This window comes from Malus sylvestris, chromosome 3 (assembly GCF_916048215.2).
Source record: "Malus sylvestris chromosome 3, drMalSylv7.2, whole genome shotgun sequence".
Taxonomy (NCBI): Eukaryota; Viridiplantae; Streptophyta; class Magnoliopsida; order Rosales; family Rosaceae; genus Malus; species Malus sylvestris.
Window position 1 is genome coordinate 24,157,716 of NC_062262.1, and position 18,457 is coordinate 24,176,172.

The 18,457-nt window shown below is 39.9% G+C and overlaps 1 protein-coding gene across 6 annotated transcripts in view; it reads right to left on the reverse strand.

Moving 5' to 3' along the window:
* Window positions 1-978: 978 nt before the first annotated feature.
* LOC126616047 (uncharacterized) overlaps window positions 979-18,457 on the reverse strand; it is a 51,868-nt gene continuing 34,389 nt past the window's right edge. For 2 of the 6 annotated variants that reach the window (XR_007620985.1, XR_007620983.1), the window contains exons 2-4: window positions 2,572-2,726; window positions 2,060-2,471; window positions 979-1,861 (exon numbers count right to left, since the gene is read on the reverse strand). Coding sequence is in view for 1 of the 6 variants with exons in the window: in XM_050284008.1 (XP_050139965.1) it covers window positions 1,559-1,861; window positions 1,951-1,971 (324 nt within the window). In the remaining 5 variants the exon portion in view is untranslated. Of the gene's footprint in view, window positions 1,862-1,950; window positions 2,472-2,571; window positions 2,727-3,771; window positions 4,555-18,457 lie in introns of those variants that run through there. The other 4 variants (XR_007620988.1, XR_007620984.1, XR_007620986.1 and 1 more) reach the window with 4 other exon arrangements.

Here is an 18,457-nt window from a genome sequence, read left to right on the forward strand (position 1 = left end):
TGGGCTAAGGGAAAGATAGAAAACTTCATATGAAATAACATCTTTTGCAGATTCAACACTCCCAATGGAATAACATCTTTTGCAGATTCAGCACTCCTAATGTAATTGTCACTGACAATGAGTGACAGTTTGACAACAAGAAGTTTAGGGTTTTCTGCTCCTAGTTTAACATCAACTTATGTTTCACCTCCCCAGCTCATCCTCAAGCTAATGGACAAGTTGAGGCCATCAACAAGATAATCAAGCGCACCTTAAAGACCAGAATATTGTTAACCAGAACTTGTAATCCAGGTTCTTTGGTCACACTGAACTTTGTATCAGACTTCAACAAGAGAAACTCCATTCTCACTTGCCTTTGGTACAAAGGCAGCTGTCCCAGTTGAGCTTGAGCAAGCAACATACCGAGTTAAGAACTACATGCAAAGTGAAAATGACAAACAACTCACCCTCAAATTAGATCTAGTCGAGGAACATATGAACCAGGCTCACTTAAGGAATATCGCTTACAAGTAGCGTGTCTTCAACTACTATGACTCTAGGGTCAAACCTTGCTCTTTCAAAGTGGAGGACTGAGTATTGAAGAAAAAACTACTCTGTGACAGAGTCCTGAGCGAAGGCACACTCATTCCAAACTGGGATGAACCGTTATAAGTTGTTGGCATCAGTCGCCCTGACTCTTACAAACTCAAAAGTTTTGATGGCAATACCCTTGTCCATCCATAGAACGCTGATCACCGGAAGTACTATTACAAGTATAATCACATTATACAAGTGTTGAGCTATAGTCGTTCAACATCTTTTATAATGAAGGTCATTTGGCACGAACTTAATAAATAGGTGATTCAGACAACTTCTTCCTAACTCTTTTACATTCCTACACTGAAACACTCAAAACTCAACTTAAATAACACCGCATACTCGAGTTCTAAGCTTCAACATGAAATAAAGTCTAAGTATCTGTCAACAAGACTACACAAATAAACAAACATCTTCAAAGTGTATTCATTCAATTATACCCAAGTCATGGGTTATATCCAAACAGAGGATCTATTCGAACATAGCCAAGCATTGAAAATGATAGTGCAAATACTTGGCATTTAACATCAAAATAAATGGTGCGATGTCATAAACATCCTTAAACAAAAAGCCCTCAGGTACCTAACTTAACACATGGTATACATACAACAAACTAGTGCATGTAAGAAGTGAAGGCACTACGAATAATCTTCATCTGAGGTTGAACTCTCGATAATGTCATGTTGTGTCTTACCTCTATCGCCATCACTATCCTTGACATCTCTGGGACCCTTCTCAGCCCACTAGGTCTGCTCATCAACACTGGTGCGTCCTCAGACTCCTCATCACTACTTGGATCGAGTTTGAGGACGAAGGGTCCACCCTTTCGTCAATGCTCCTCAATCTCCTCACGGTACTTGTCGATAATGCCTCTGTCGTCGTATCACTTAAGGATGGCCATCCATTTTCCTTTCTCAAGCCAAATCTCCCGGGCACAGTGGGGCATGATGACATGGCGGAAGGCCTAGGTGCCTAAGAACTCCTACACAACAGTTTCCCTCTCAGCTAGGAGACTCTTATTCAACTCAGAAACCTCAGCCAATACAATATCTCGCTCCCCTCTGACCTGGGAAGCCTTGAGGATAGTCGCCTCCAACTGTTTTTTGAGTCGTAAGTTCTCATCATTTCGCCTCTTCAACCTCTCTAAGGTTTGGTCTTTGAGCTGGACGACCTCAGTCCAAGCTTTGCTCATCTTCCTAGCGTCATCCACAAGCTGTTTGTTCTCTTGAAACTTCACCTTGTATCGCTTAACCTCTTGTAGTATGTCGTCGTACTCAGTCATAACCTACATGACAAGATGATTGTTAATGCCAAGGGAAAATGAAGATGAAGGAAAAAGATGAGGAAGTAAGGAAATGACAAAGTAACATTTACATAAGCAGATAGCTTTATCATCAGGTTATAATCTGATTCGTTCTCAGTTAGTGGCTAACCGAACTCGTCAACAATGATTAAGCGCTCTGCAAGGCAATTGTTGACGTACCTTAAGCTATTTGGCTGCACGATAACCTTCAAGTCCTTTCAGGGGTTGCTACCAGCCTCTTCCTTGTACTTCCTCTTACGGTTGGAGCTAGGATCACCTTCCTAGCCAGCGTGCTCTATGATTGGAGGAAAGATAGGATCAATGTTAGGAGGATAAGGAACCAGTCGTCTCTCCTCCCCTGCAACTATGGTAACAACACATATGATGGCCTCAACTTCAGCCTTCTTGGAAGTAGCAATCTTGAGGACCTCATTTTGAGACTTAAGCCTTGAGATTGGCTTCACCATGTGCTTGTGAGCTCTCTTATGAAACAGAATGCCATCTACGGGAACTAACATGGTTAATTTCCCTTTCTTGGTGCTAGTATCCCTTTTCTTGGTACTAGTCTCCATTTTCTTGCTCACCTTTTCCACTGAACAAGGAAAATCAAAGTAAGGAATACAACATTGTTTGAAGAAATACAACTTTATTAAAAAAAATTAAAAAAAAGGCAAATGTAGGATATGACTTACTCGTTCATCTCTGGCACTCGGACACTAAAGGTTGGAAACTTTACTTTCGAAACAAAGGTCGTAGCTTGCTCAAGTGTTTATTCTCTTTTAGCACCTTCAACACCTTTTCTACATCGACAAGCTCTCGTCAGACAATTTGATGGTGCCTCGTGTCACTACATGAAGTAAAATGTTAACAGTAAGTAGAAATCACAACAAATAGCAAAGAATGCGAACAATGGATACATTACAACCTATGGTCTGGAAGTGAGTAGGAACACGTCACTCAGGTGTGACACCCCTAGCATGCACCCAATCCTTTTAAAGAAACCACCATCGATATTTCCAAGTGCAATATGCATTTTTCTTACCAAAGAAAATAAGCTCGCTCTCGCTTCGACATGCATACTCGGCATAGCCAGTGCATGACTTCATCAGTAGTAGCGTCATTGATGGAAGGAAGGCTCACCTAATCCACACTCCATCCAAATAATAAAAAACCCGATCAAGGTATCCTAGAAACCAGGATTGAGTTGTCCAGGTGCATATCCAATCAGAGATAATATCTTTTGTAACCATAGGTGCAAGGGTAACTTCACCCCTAACGTCACTAGTATATGGGTGTAGAACATGACGTGACCCTTGGGTGGCTCAGTGAACAATTCTTCATTATGCACCAAGCGCATTCCTACACTACTGGGTATGCTACATAACTACCTTAAGGCCTCAAGCTATTTTTCACTATCTAACAAGTTTTTATCTAAGTTGTCCACCGTGAACTCGGAGTGAAAGATGGGTATGGCATCAAGAGCAACCCCTTCACCCCTAGACATGTAAGAGGTAAAACCAATATTGGCTAAAGTTACATCCCTAGACTTACACTCCTTACTTATCCTTTCATCGGATGCTTCAGGAGAAATAAATGGAATGCATGTTTGATGATCTTGAAGGTTATTCAATGTTTCTTCTTCACAAAACCCTAACATTGCAAGCTCAAACCTAGAGCTAGAGCTAGGGGAGCCCTCATCACTAGGACCTTCAAGCTCTAACATCTACAACAAACATAAACAAACTCTATCACTACGTGAAGGATCAAAACCTAAAAGGTTCCTAGGGCATAAAGAAAGCTTAACCAATTCATCATGTTCTTACCAAATGCATAGAAACTCAAACAATTCAACAAGAATGAAAAAATTTGATCCAATCAAGAAGGCTACCAACCTGAAGGTGGTGTCAAGCACTGTCGGAATCCTTCTCAACTAGAGAGCACTCTACCTTAAAAAAATCACTACAAAATGAGCAAATGAAAGCAATGTAAGAAGTGGAAACTCATCCTTCTTATATAGTTCAACATGGGCAAAGAAATTCAAACTCAACTCATGAGAAAGCCCCATATGTCATGTGAAATCCCGTTCCTAGATTTCATTATTATAATTTACGTATTGATATTATAGAGATTTTATATTGTTTTTCAGGAAATTAATTATTTAAAATCCATAGACCATTCGAGGTCACAATTTATATTGTTGAATAGATATCAAGATCACGAACGCATAGACAAAAACTGTTTGCGAGTCTGGATTATAACAGTATAGTTACGGACGTTTGAAGTTGTTGAAAAAAAAAATTGAAAAGGGAAGAAAAAGCCATGGGAGTGGCTGAAAGAAGAAAATGAAAGAAAGCCACGAGAGTGGTGACAAAGGAAGAAAAAAAAAGGGAACAGACTCTCTCTCCTCCCTAAAATCGTGGACCCGTGCACACACATACCATCCCGTCGACCCGGTTAATTCTGGTGGATTTCTAGCCATTTTTCAGGCGAATTTCACCTAATCATCACCTGAAATCACCACCACACTCCTTCTCCTTCGATATTCATTCAAGATTGCACGAAAATTTGGTTGAATTTGGTGAAACTCGCACTGATGGGTGCGAGGGTTCCTTGTCTTCAATCCGCCATTTTGGAAACGATTTCCTTCGATCTCCACCGCCATCGGACTCCCCTTGAGCCCTGGAACAAAGCCTAATCAGTTGTAGGGGCGACGAAACATCGAGGAAGTCGAATTGAAGCATACCTAATTTATAGGGTTCCGGTAGGTTCGTTGTGAATTGAGGTGTTTCTCGGCCCAATTGGCCTTAGTCACAAGTATGAAACTTACTCTACTCATTAAGATCTTTAATTCTATAAATTTTGGTAATTTTTAAAAATAGTAGAATTTTCCGACGAGTTGGGGTGGCCGACCGCCACCCGCAGTGGCGCGTGTGGCGGCGGCCTAGCCAATGGGCTGACGATGTCCTTTTAAGTTCAATTAGATGCTTTGATTTCATAATTGATATTCCTATGATGTGGTCTGATTGTTTGAACTTAGTTTCATTACGATACATCACTTGACCTTTATATGAATCGATGATTCGTCCGTTGGATCGTCACCAAACTTAAATACATTATAGTATGTAATATTTGAGGATAACTGGAACAACAGATCAGAAATCCGACGTACGGATCTTCCTGAATTAGATTTCTAAGCTTGTAAAATTAATTGTTAACCGCCACCCAATTCTAGTACTTGGTAGAGATCCGATCGTCGGATCTTGTTGAGATTTTAGTATGTTATTCTTTGAGCATAATGTGGACCTCAGGAAGTTACGGATCTGGAATCCGATGTGTGGATCTACTGGATCAAATGATATAGTGTTGTGGATCCTACTGTTGATCAAGAATTGACATTTGGTCAACATGTCTCGAAACGTTCTTGTTTGTACCATACCTGACCAATCCCGAAACTAATGAGCACCGGTCAAAGTTATACCGTCAAGGACCCAGAAGAGTTTCCTTCCAACCAAGAGGCCAATCACAGTGCGACACGTGTTGACATTAGAAGCCAATCATAGAGCGACACATGTCAACATCAGAAGCCAATCACAACACGACATATGTCAATGTCAGAATGAAACTAAAAACTCTCTTCTATAAATATAGATCATTCTCTCACAATATTTCCTAATGTCATTTGTACTAAATCATTCACTTGTACTTACTAAAGTAGAGCTTGAACCTATGTACTTGTGTAAACCCTTCACAATTAATGAGAACTCCTCTACTCCGTAGACGTAGCCAATCTAGGTGAACCACGTACATCTTGTGTTTGCTTCCCTGTCTCTATCCATTTACATACTTATCCACACTAGTGACCGGATCAATCTAGCGAAGGTTACAAACTTAACATTCTCTGTTGTACCAAAGTCCTCACCGATTTTGTGCTGTTCCCATTCTCTTCAGCTTTGTCAAGCTGGTTTCGACCATTCGTACACTCTCTTTTGACCAGGCATCCCTCTCCAACATGGGGAGCGAAGGAAGCCACAGCACACAGAATGACACCCCTCTTGCACCTAGTGCAAAGCAACGAAAGAAGGAATGAAAAAGGGTTGTTCTTCAAGCTAAAGTAAATGAGCTAGAAGCTCAGAACAACAAGATAGCAATGAAGAATAAGGTCCTTCAGGAGCAGTATGAGCAATGAAGAATAAGGTCCTCTAGGCGTACACAAACATGCGAGCTCGTTACCCCTGTGGACATCAATCATCACCTGGGTGCCCCTCAACACGGAGGGTCACCTTCCTTCGACATAGGTATCCCTAATGAGGAGCAAGCTAATCATCAAAACATTGGTCAACATGAGACTTCTCTCAACCTAGCTGCTTCAACCCGAAACAGGAGAAGTGGCGGAAGACATTTCCTTGCAGAAGGGTTGGAAGGATCGAAAGCCGTTTATCATGACTGCCGAGACTTCCTAAAGCAACGTCGAGAGAATCCCCTCCACATATGCTTGAAGATCAATGACCCAAGGGTTTCTGAAAGACTCGGTCCCCTCCTATGACCCAAGCCAGCTGCTAATCTAGGGAAGGAATGATAGGTCCTAGAGGAACATGAAGGTACATGGGACTCTGAGGTATTCCGACAGACTTACCCTAGAAGTCAGTACTGCGAGTCCAAGGAAAAATCACACGCCCTTGCTCAAACTTTCCTACTTCCAAGAGGCGATGGAGACTTACGAAAGAAAATCCCAGTGGTACATGACTCCACTCAAGACCCTCTTGTTTTACAACTCCTTGAGGAAGTAAACAAGTTGAAGGCCGGACGTTAGGCCGAGATACCTGACTGGAACTAACCTAGGCCTGGCCCTCTCACAAGGAGGATCCTTGACACCCACTTCAAGCGAAGACAAAACAAAAGCTTGGTTTACAACTCTATACTAGAAGGGAGGACCCAATTGAACACCTTAACCTCTTTGAGTCCACCATGGCATATCGAATGCACACCAACGAAGAACGATGTTTTATCTTCCCCTCCACCCTCTTTGGCGGAGCTCTAAACTGGTATTGTCGTCTTCCACCTGAAACAGTAGACTCATTTGAGGAATTGAGGAAACTGTTTGTTTCTCAACACATTTTCCAAACCGATCGTTTGCACTTTGCGGACGACTTGTACACTATTTGCCAGAAGCCAAATGAGTCATTACGTATGTATGCTGGCCGCTTCAGTCATGAGTATTCCCGTTATGCCGAGGTAGACGACAAGACTGCCCTCAAAGCCTTCACGGCAGGCCTACGTGTCTATTTCTTCAAGTACATGATCAATGCCAACACTTGGAAGACTTACTTTGAGGTGATGGCACATGCTTACAACCATGCCTCCACCGAGGCAAGGACATATCAAGGGAAACCCCCCACAGTCACCCCTTATCAACAAGTAGGGAGTGGAAGCCAGATCCAACCAAATAAGAAGACCTCGACCTTCCAAACGGCAGCGGTGCCTCCCCCTGCCTTACTTAATACTTTGCCAAGTCAACAGACATATCAATCTCAGGGTAAAAGGAAAGATTTCCATCCTCACCAATCTCATTTTAGTAAAATGAGTAAGGGACACTACCTCGATAACAAGGGTATCGCCATAATAATCCCCGACCCCAAGCAATCAACACAGTGGGTCAAGCACGTGTCAAGACAGCTCCTACCCCGAGGTATGAGGCATACACACCTTTGAACAACACATGCGTGGCATTTACCCCAACATAGCACACTTGATACCAAAGCCAAAGCCGAGGCACCCAGATTACAAGCCCACAGAGAACACAGGCACGTTTTACTGCTACCACGAGCATAACGACCATGACGGCGAGAAGTGTATCACCTTTCGTGATCATTTTGAAGCTTTGGCACGTGAATGAAAAATTGATCAATTCCTCTTTCACCCTCCAAGGGGTAACCGTAACCAACGCCAGGTAAATATGATATATTCCATAAGTGGTGGCATACCCATATCTAAATCTTCCAACAGGGCCATGAAAAATAGTGAACGAGCTTTAAGGTCTGGCCACCAAGTGTTTCCCGTGGAAGACATCAGGGAAGGTAAGTATCAAAAGCCTAACTGGGATCTAATATGTTTCTACCCTGAGGAAGAAAGAGGTATCATCTACCCTCACAACGACCCACTGATCGTGGAAGCTCACATAGCCAACTTTGAAGTACGACAAATCTTGGTAGACACGGCCGCTTCAGTCAATATCATGTTTGCTGAAGCATTCAGGGCATTTAATGTAGCTGAACACTTGCTCGACTGCTCGATTTCCCCTCTGATAAGTTTCTCTGGTGATATCGTGCAACCTTTAGGGAGCATACACTTACCTTTCACCATGGGTACAGGCCCTTACACAGCTACCATTACCACTAACTTCCTGGTGATTGATTGCCCAATGGCATACAATGTCATCTTCGGACGCACATACATTAATGATCTCAAGGCCATGGATACACATATGTTGTTGATGAAATTTCCAACCCCTTATGGCAATAGTTACATCAGAGGAGATCAACTTAGTGCACGATCATGTTACAACACTTCGGTCAAGCAATAGCACCTTCCTATGCCCAAGGAAACCCTTTCTATACATGACCAAGTCATAAAGACTAGTCCAGACGAAGCCAACTTGGATCTTCACGGTGGCAACAGTTAACCCGATGATCCTCGAGATGATTCTTTCACCCAGCAAGCACAACCCGCTGAAGAGTTGGAGAAGATCTCTATCTCAAAAGATTATCCGGATCGCATGGTGAAGATTGGTACCACCTTGTCACCACCCATTTGATTGGCATTGATCCATTTTTTGCAAGAGAACACTAAGGTCTTCGCCTGGTTATACGAGGACATGCTAGGCATGTCTCCTGATATAATCTGTTATCACTTAAGTATTGACCCCAAGACCAAGCCAGTGAGACAGAATCGAAGATCTTATGACGCTGAACGGTATGAGGCAATGAAAGCAGAAGTTGAAAAACTCAAAGGCATAGGCTTGGTCCGCGAAGTCAATTATCCAACGTGGGTAGCAAATGTTGTCCTTGTTAGGAAGAATCCGACCAAGGAAAGTCTTCTGCTCCAAAAGGTCTTGTGGAGAATGTGTGTCGATTACACCAACTTAAACAAAGAATGCCCGAATGATAGCTTTCCTCTTCCTCTTATAGACAGACTTATAGACTCTATGACAGGGTGTGAACTCCTGAGCTTTATGGATGCTTACTCAGGATACAACCAAATCCTCATTAACCCTCCGGACCAAGAACACACAGCCTTCACTACTGACAGGGGACTATATTGCTATAAAGTCATGTTCTTCGGCAAGGTGGCAGCCTTAACTAGGTTCGTCTCTAAGGCCACAGACAGATGTGCTCCTTTCTTCAAAGCACTTAAGGGAAGTAAGAAGTACATTATATGGATTGATGAATATGCTAAGGCATTCAAGAACCTCAAAGACTACATAAGTAAAGCTTCTTTGCTCTCCAAACCTGAGGTTTGTGACACTCTTATTATCTATTTGTAAGTATCGGCTTCAGCAGTAAGTTCCGTTCTCATTTGAAAAGATGGTAATGTCGAACGGCCTGTTTACTATGCTAACAAGGCCTTACAAGATACGGAGACACGATACTCCAACATTGAGAAATTGGCTCTAGCATTGGTCATGTCTGCTCGAAAACTTCGCCCTTACTTCCAAGCACACTTCATCATCGTGTTTTCCAATCATCATCTTCGACAGATACTCCTTAAACGAATTGATATCTTCAGTGACTCCCAATTGGTGGTTAACCAAGTCACCAACAATTTTGACGTTAAGGATAGCTCTATGGCAGCATATCTGGCACAAACACAATTATTGCTCAAGCACTTCCACTACCAGATCACCCAAATTCCTCGAGCGACAAACAGTCATGCAGATGCTTTGGCTCGCCTCACCTCAGCAGTGGAATACAAGATTGGGAGAAAAATTTAGGTCGAATTGTTGGCAGCACCAAGCATTATGGCTGCGGAAGTGTACAACTTACAACAAGGAGATAGTTGGATTACTTCGATTTATAGATTCCTTGCTTATGGCACCCTTCCAAATGACAAAGTCCAAGCTAAGTAGATTCGATACAAGGCTACCCGTTACTTGATCATTAATGACCAACTCTACAAGCGGGGTTTTAACCTACCATACTTAAGATGCCTTACGCCTGTAGAGGCGGAAACTGTCATTCAGGAAATACATGAAGGAGTCTGCGGAGATCATGTTGGATCTCGATCCCTAGCACACAAGGCTTTTCGCCAAGGATATTACTGGCCAACACTCCACCAAGATGCCATCAGAATATCCCGCTCATGTGATAAGTGTCAATGCTACGTAACTATTCCTCACTCCTCTCCCGAGCTGCTCACTCATATAATCAGCCCTTGGCCCTTCGCCCAATGGGGACTTGATTTGATCGACCCAATGCCTACAGTGAAGGGCAAGGTTCGCTATGCAATCGTTGCAGTTGACTACTTCACAAAGTGGGCCGAAGTAGAACCCTTGGCAACCATTACTGAGGCAAAAATAGAAGACTTCGTATGGAAGAACATCCTTTGCAGATTCGGCATTCCCAATGCAATAGTCACTGACAACGGGTGACAGTTCTGGTGTGAAAATTTTGTTGACACACAAATTAAACCCTATTGATGACAATTGTAGTATTTAAGCAAGTAGGGATCGTTCTAGACTGGGGATTAACTAGGGATGCTAATCAACACAAATAAGACTAAAAAACACTAAACTAGACTCTATAGACTCAAAACTAACTCAAAACACTCAAAACAGCAAGAAACAATAAAAAAGACTCAATTCTAAACCTAATAAGTGATTTGGACGAAAATAGAACTTAAAAGACTCAAAAGACCAAAAGAAAACAGGTTTGGACTCTAAAAACAAGACTTAATGAATGGGGATTTTGTTTTGACGAAATTGAAAGTTAAAACAGAAACTTTGAAAACAAACTTAACAAAAACGATTTTGGATGAAAAAGAATGGTGAAAGGCTAGTTAGAGGGTTCCTTCTCCACACATGACATATGCATACGAAACGATTTCCAATTATTCTTTCGACAAACCATGAATGACAATGCCCTAAATTAATTGTATTGAACTAATTAATTCTCAGATTTCCCTAGATTCATTGAATTGAATGGATAACGCATCACAACCAAGTTATTCTTTATCAAGTTCCCTAACTATGGAATACGCATGATTGAAACACTTAACAAAGAGCATTAAGTTTAATGGAAACCATAAGCATTGACGAGGCATTCATAACTATGAAAAGCATGTTACTCTTGCCTAGGATTTACTTAACACAATCGTGACTAATGACTTTTACTACTCATGAATATAAGTTCATAACGATTAGGTGAAATTCCCTTATACTCTAGCATCAAATTCATGCATGCAAACTAAGTATGCATCCTTAATTAACACACAAGAACAAGTTCTTAATAAAACCGATAAGTAAACCACATCCACAATTCATGAAACAATAATTGGATGAAATTAATTCATATAAAACATATAATCATGGCTTCGAATTCACCTCTAACTATAAAGAAATTAGTTCCTCATGTTCGCAATTAAACAAAGATAACTTAATTTAAACATTGAAAACAAAGATAGAATACACCTAGAAACGCTCCAACGATCCAACGTCTTGAATGGCAAGCACAGCTCCAGGTAGCTCCTTCTCCTTCCTTCCTTGCAATACTCACGGCACAATGAGGTGTGCATGGTGAATGGTGTAGAAAAATATGGTAGAGGGCGGTGAATGATTTATGGGGCAAGGGTTGGTATTTATAGGCTGGAATTCATGCCAAAATCCCTAAGGATTTGGATAGGTTTTTGAAATTAAAATGGGATAAGGATTGTGAAACCAAAACCCAAGTGGAATGGGTTAAAACAATAAAAAACCAAAGGGGATTAGGCTAATAAGGTGCGGCACTAATTCCTGCAAGGAAAGGGATACATTTGGCCTAATTCAAGAGGGAAAAGGATTGAGATTTCAGTTTCTAAAGCTTCTAGAAAAGGGAAAAAACGCCAGGTTTTTAGGTGCTTCTAGAAAAGATGTTTTAGCACCAATTTAAGGGTTCTAGAAGGATAAGGGTTCTAGAATCTGAAATATATAGTTTAAATACATAATTATCCCTTAGAAATAGCTGGAATCAAGGCATAAATTGATTTGGATAAGATAGGATAAGATAAGATAAGGTTGGATAAGGTTTTGGATAATGTTCCTTCTTTTGTGCTGATTTCTTATCTTCCTTGACTTGGATGTATTTCTTCACTCTTTTCAACTCATTCCTAGCCTCTTGAACTTCAAATTCGTCCATCCATCTTGCTCCATTCATAAGCTATCCATTTGGTGCCCAAAACTGCCTCAAAATGCTCCAATTTGCACTTTTTTGCCAACTTTGTCATATGGACCTACAAACACACGAAAATAGCTTAAAACACTATAATAAACACAAACAAACTATGAAAATGCAAGAAAACAAGCTAACTAAGTCGCATAAATATGCTCCTATCAAATTCCCCCACACTTAGCTTTTGCTAGTCCTCGAGCAAAACAAAGCAAACAAAACAAAACATAACATAGCCTAAACCTTCCAACGTTTGTCTCAGGGATTTCCAATGAAACATGACACATTAAAAATCACTACTTACGTAGATTTTAGTTATCCTTACCCTTTAGCACATACTTAATCATAGTCACCATTCACTAGCTCACATTTAATCAATTAAAACAACATTTTGAATGTAGTAACATGCCTTAGAGAATTGCCTCAATTCCTTACAGGATATACTCTCTATTTTCACACAGATTTTCTAACTACACACCCTATACTAGTTACATGTGAGAAGATTGATGTAAACATGAAAACTAGCACTCACATATATGTATAACAAAGAAAGCATTTTCTGGAGTTATTAAGCATGCTAGATATGATCTCATGAATGGAATGCTACTACTTAGACGCGAGAACCAGGGATACCATATGCTCATACCAATCCCAAACTCCACATATTGAAATACACAACAACCAAGATTAAAGTCTAAGGGTTGTAATGGGGCTAAGGGTATTAGCTACAAAGAAATGTCAAGGATAAACAAACGTTCTTAACGCAATAGTAAGCAAAGCAATGAAATCAACTTAGAATTCACTTTAAAATGCAGAAATCAAATTTTAAACACAAGGGAAGATTCATGCAACACTTAGGGTCAAATTCAAGCTTTTTGGACCCTTTCTTCAACAACCAACACTTTAGAGCTCTTTTTTCACATATTTTTCAACTCTTCTTCATTCTTTTCACAACTTTTCTTTTTTTTTTCTTTCTATTTTCCACGATTTTTTTTTCTTTTTCTTTTCTTCTTTTCTACCCGTGCCTCTTTTAAGACTTTGGTACACACACACAAAGATCCCTTCCCCCACACTTGTTTTCCTGCAAATGTTTGATCTAAAGGAATTCCCTTTAAGTCAAGCTTCACTATCCTTTAAGAAAAAGGGTATGGATAGTCCTATTCTAGGCTAGGTTAGGATAATGTGGCTAACAACAAAAATAGGCTAAATAAGGCTCAAAGGGGTTAAACCTACAAAACAAATGCATGGGATGAAGGCTTTTTGGCTATGGTGGTAACTACTTAACAACTTCATCTTGTTATATGTTATGCACTCAATTTTAAGCTTTGAATGAAACGGGTATGAGTTCTAGTATTTGGAACTAAAGTGATGAAACGCATTCTAAGTAGCAACCAAGCAAAGAATAATGAGATCATGCAACGACTTTAGAAAACAAGAAATCACCGATTAATAACTCTCCAAACAAAGTTTAGGCTCAAGTCTCTCAGGGTTGTAGCGTTAGTTTGAGTTCCTTCCTTCAAGCATGTTACAAAAACTGATTTTTTTTTCCTTTATGATTACATGTGAATTCGTAAACTACAACTATAACCAAACATAAACCAAAGAGTATATCAAACTCCACCCATGTTTGTAACTTTCTTTAACAGTCATGCAATTAAAAACCAAATCCTCATCATTGTGTTGGAAGGTATCCTAAGACACAAACACACAAAAACAACTTTAAAACGACTCTTTTTGGGTTTTTTCAAGACTTTTTCGATTTTTTTCTTGAATTTTCGTATTTCCTGTTAAAGCCACATATAGACACATCAAAACATACTAAAAACACTCAGAAACAATGAAAAACAACCTTTGAAATGTTAGGTGGTAAAATCCTATGAATTTTGCAACAAAAATACTTTGTTTACCCCCCCACACTTAAACCAAACATTGTCCTCAATGTTTCAAACATAGACTCACACAAAAACAAGCAAATAACATAACTAGCAAATAAGACAAACATGGCAAAATAAAAGCAATAAAGAGTAGGGTTTAGGAACGCAAATCTGGTTGTGGTGCCGGAGCTTCCTAGGTCTTCTTTATTTGAACGCATGGGTTGCTTCCCAAGAAGCGCTTGCTTTAACGTCTTCCAGCCAGACGATACCTCCCTTTAAACTCCCCTAGGTCCCATGGCATGGATTTGATCTTAGAATGGGAGGTGATACTTGAAATGATCCGGTAATGGTTTAAATTCTAAAGTGGGTGCCTGAATCATTAACAACATATTAGTATAAAACAAAATTGAAATTTGAGTAGATGGCTTACCTGTTTGCTCCGACAAGAACTCAAGGACAAACACTACTTCTTTGAAAGTTTCTGGAATGTTGGACTTGGCCAGATTTAGCAGGAGGGTTGTGACTTGTCCTGTATCATAAAATGCAACTTCTTTGGGGTTGGTTGTGCCAAGTACATCCTCTTTGATGAATTCTCGGTGTTCCCCAGCCACTTCTTTCTCTTGAATCCTTCTTCTTGGTGTACAATTCGCTTCAGGGAATTCAACATAATCTGGAACTTGTTTTAGTGTACCAAGAAGTGGGATATCACTTTGCACCTTGGGAAGGGCTTCCACGATGTCCTTTTCACTCTCTTCTTCTTTGGGAATCAAAAACCTGCGAGGAAAAGGGACATCTGGTGGAATGGGGTAAGAAGCAATTGAATTTGGAACCACCTTACCTGAGTTGGACGTCATAGGGACTCTAGGAGGCTGCGGCAATGGTTGTTTTACCCTTGCCGTGGGTGTGTCTTCTTTTTCCTCCTCAATTAGTAGATGTTCGTCCTCCTCTTGGCTTTGTTTTGATGCCCTTGGTTCAGCTCCAACCTCCATGGCACTTCCCAAAGTGATGGCTTCAGTAATTTCAAAATCTTCCATTGAATTTACAATGTTTGCGTTGGAGAATTCACTTTGTTCTTGAATTTGTGACATGAACTCCACAATCTACCCAACTTGCTTCTCTAATTCATCCATCTTTTTGGCTTGATTTTGCATCCTTTTGGTTTGATTTTCTTGCCCCTGAGACAAATTGGTAAGTAACTTAAGAAGTGTATCATTATTCAAGGACGTACCTGAACTTGTTTGGGAAAATTATGGGGGAGGTTGTGGTGGTGCATATGGCATTGTATAGAACCCTTCATATGGCTGCCAATATTCTCCTTGTTGAGCCTCCTTGGCTTGATTTTGTGAGCCCTGCGCCAAAGAAATTAATTCCTCAAGAATTTGATTATAATCGATTGATGAACCTGAGTTTGGTTGGGCATATTGTATATGAGGTTGTGGTGGCTGCGCATGACTTGAATAGAACTCCTCATATGGCTGCTAATATCATTCGTGTTCAACTTGTTGAGATTCCCACCACATAGAGTTTGAATGATCACTCCAATCTCTTTGTGAACGTTGATTTGCTTGATATTCTTGCCTATAAGACACACCAAATGTAGAAACACTTTGCCTTGTGGTCCTTTCGGCATACTGCGACAATTGAGAAGTAAGATTCGCTATTTGAGCTTGAATGTTAGCAATTGCCATATCTTGCTTCTCTAGTACCTAAAATCAAAGAAAGAAAACTAAATCAAATATCAAAAGTAAAAGACACGAACAGAAACAAAGGGAGATTAGCAATTTTGCTAATCCCCGGCAACGGCGCCAAAATTTGATGTGAAAATTATGTTGACACACAAATTAAACCCTATTGATGACAATTGTAGTATTCAAGCAAGTAGGGATCGTTCTAGACCGGGGATTAACTAGAGATGCTAATTAACACAAGTAAGACTCAAAAACACTAAACTAGACTCTATAGACTCAAAACTAACTCAAAACACTCAAAACAGAAAGAAACAATAAAAAAGACTCAATTATAAACCTAATAAGTGATTTGGATGAAAATAGAACTTAAAAGACTCAAAAGACCAAAAGAAAACAGGTTTTGACTCTAAAAACAAGACTTAATGAATGGGGATTTTGTTTTGACGAAATTGAAAGTTAAAATAGAAACTTTGAAAACAAACTTAACAAAAACGATTTTGGATGAAAAAGAATGGTGAAAGGCTAGTTAGAGGGTTCCTTCTCCACACATGACATATGCATACGAAACGATTTTCAATTATTCTTTCGACAAACCATGAATGACAATGCCCCAAATTAATTGTATTGAACTAATTAATTCTCAGATTTCCCTAGATTCATTGAATTGAATGGATAACACATCACAACCAAGTTATTCTTTATCAAGTTCCCTAACTATGGAATACGCATGACAGAAACACTTAACAAAGAGCATTAAGTTCAATGGAAACCATAAGCATTGACGAGGCATTCATAACTATGAAAAGCATGGTACTCTTGCCTAGGATTTACTTAACACAATCGTGACTAACGACTTTTACTATTCATGAATATAAGTTCATAACGATTAGGTGAAATTCCCTTATACTCTAGCATCAAATTCATGCATGCAAACTAAGTATGCATCCTTAATTAACACACAAGAACAAGTTCTTAATAAAACCGATAAGTAAACCACATCCACAATTCATGAAACAATAATTGGATGAAATCAATTCATATAAAACATATAATCATGGCTTCGAATTCACCTCTAACTATAAAGAAATTAGTTCCTCATGTTCGCAATTAAACAAAGATAACTTAATTTAAACATTGAAAAGAATACACCTAGAAACGCTCCAACGATCCAACGTCTTGAATGGCAAGCACGGCTCCAGGTAGCTCTTTCTCCTTCCTTCCTTGCAATACTCACGGCACAATGAGGTGTGGATGGTGAATGGTGTAGAAAAATATGGTAGAGGGTGGTGAATGATTTATGGGGCAAGGGTTGGTATTTATAGGCTGGAATTCATGCCAAAATCCCTAAGGATTTGGATAGGTTTCTGAAATTAAAATGGGATAAGGATTGTGAAACCAAAACCCAAGTGGAATAGGTTAAAACAATAAAAAACCAAAGGGGATTAGGCTAATAAGGTGCGGCACTAATTCCTGCAAGGAAAGGGATACATTTGGCCTAATTCAAGAGGGAAAAGGATTGAGATTTCAGTTTCTAAAGCTTCTAGAAAAGGGAAAAAACGCCAGGTTTTTAGGTGCTTCTAGAAAAGATGTTTTAGCACCGATTTAGGGGTTCTAGAAGGATAATGGTTGTAGAATCTGAATTATATAGTTTAAATACATAATTATCTCTTATAAATAGCTGGAATCAAGACACAAATTGATTTGGATAAGATAGGATAAGATAAGATAAGGTTGGATAAGGTTTTGGATAATGTTCATTCTTTTTTGCTGATTTCTTATCTTCCTTGACTTGGAGGTATTTCTTCACTTTTTTTTCAACTCATTCCTAGCCTCTTGAACTTCAAATTCGTCCATCCATCTTGCTCCATTCATAAGCTATCCATTTGGTGCCCAAAACTGCCTCAAAATGCTCCAAATTGCACTTTCTTGCCAACTTTGTCATATGGACCTACAAACACACGAAAATAGCTTAAAACACTATAATAAACACAAACAAACTATGAAAATGCAAGAAAACAAGCTAACTAAGTCGCATAAATATGCTCCTATCAAGTTCGACAACAATAAGTTTAGGAGGTTCTGCTCTAAGTTCATCAACTTATGTTTTTCCTCCCCAGCTCATCCCCAGTCTAATGGACAAGTTGAAGCCATTAACAAAATAATCAAGCGAACTTTGAAAACCAGCTTGGACAAGGCTAAAGGTTGTTGGCCATAATTTGTACCCCAAGTTCTTTGCTTATATCGCATTTCGTATCGGACATCAACAGGAGAAACCCCATTCTCACTTGCCATTGGTACAGAGGCAGTTGTCCCAGTTGAGCTTGAGCAAGCAACGTTCCGAGTCCAGAACTACGTGCAAAGCGAAAATGACAAACAACTTATCCTCAACTTAGATCTAGTCGTGGAACATAGAAACCAGGCTCACTTGAGGAATGTCGCCTATAAGCAGCGCATCTCCAACTACTATGACTCAAGGGTCAAACCTCATTCTTTCAAAGTGGGGAACTGGGTATTGAAGAAAAGATTACTCTGCGACAGAGTCCCGAGTGAAGGAAAACTTAGTCCAAACTGGGATGGACCGTTTGAAGTTATTGGCATCAG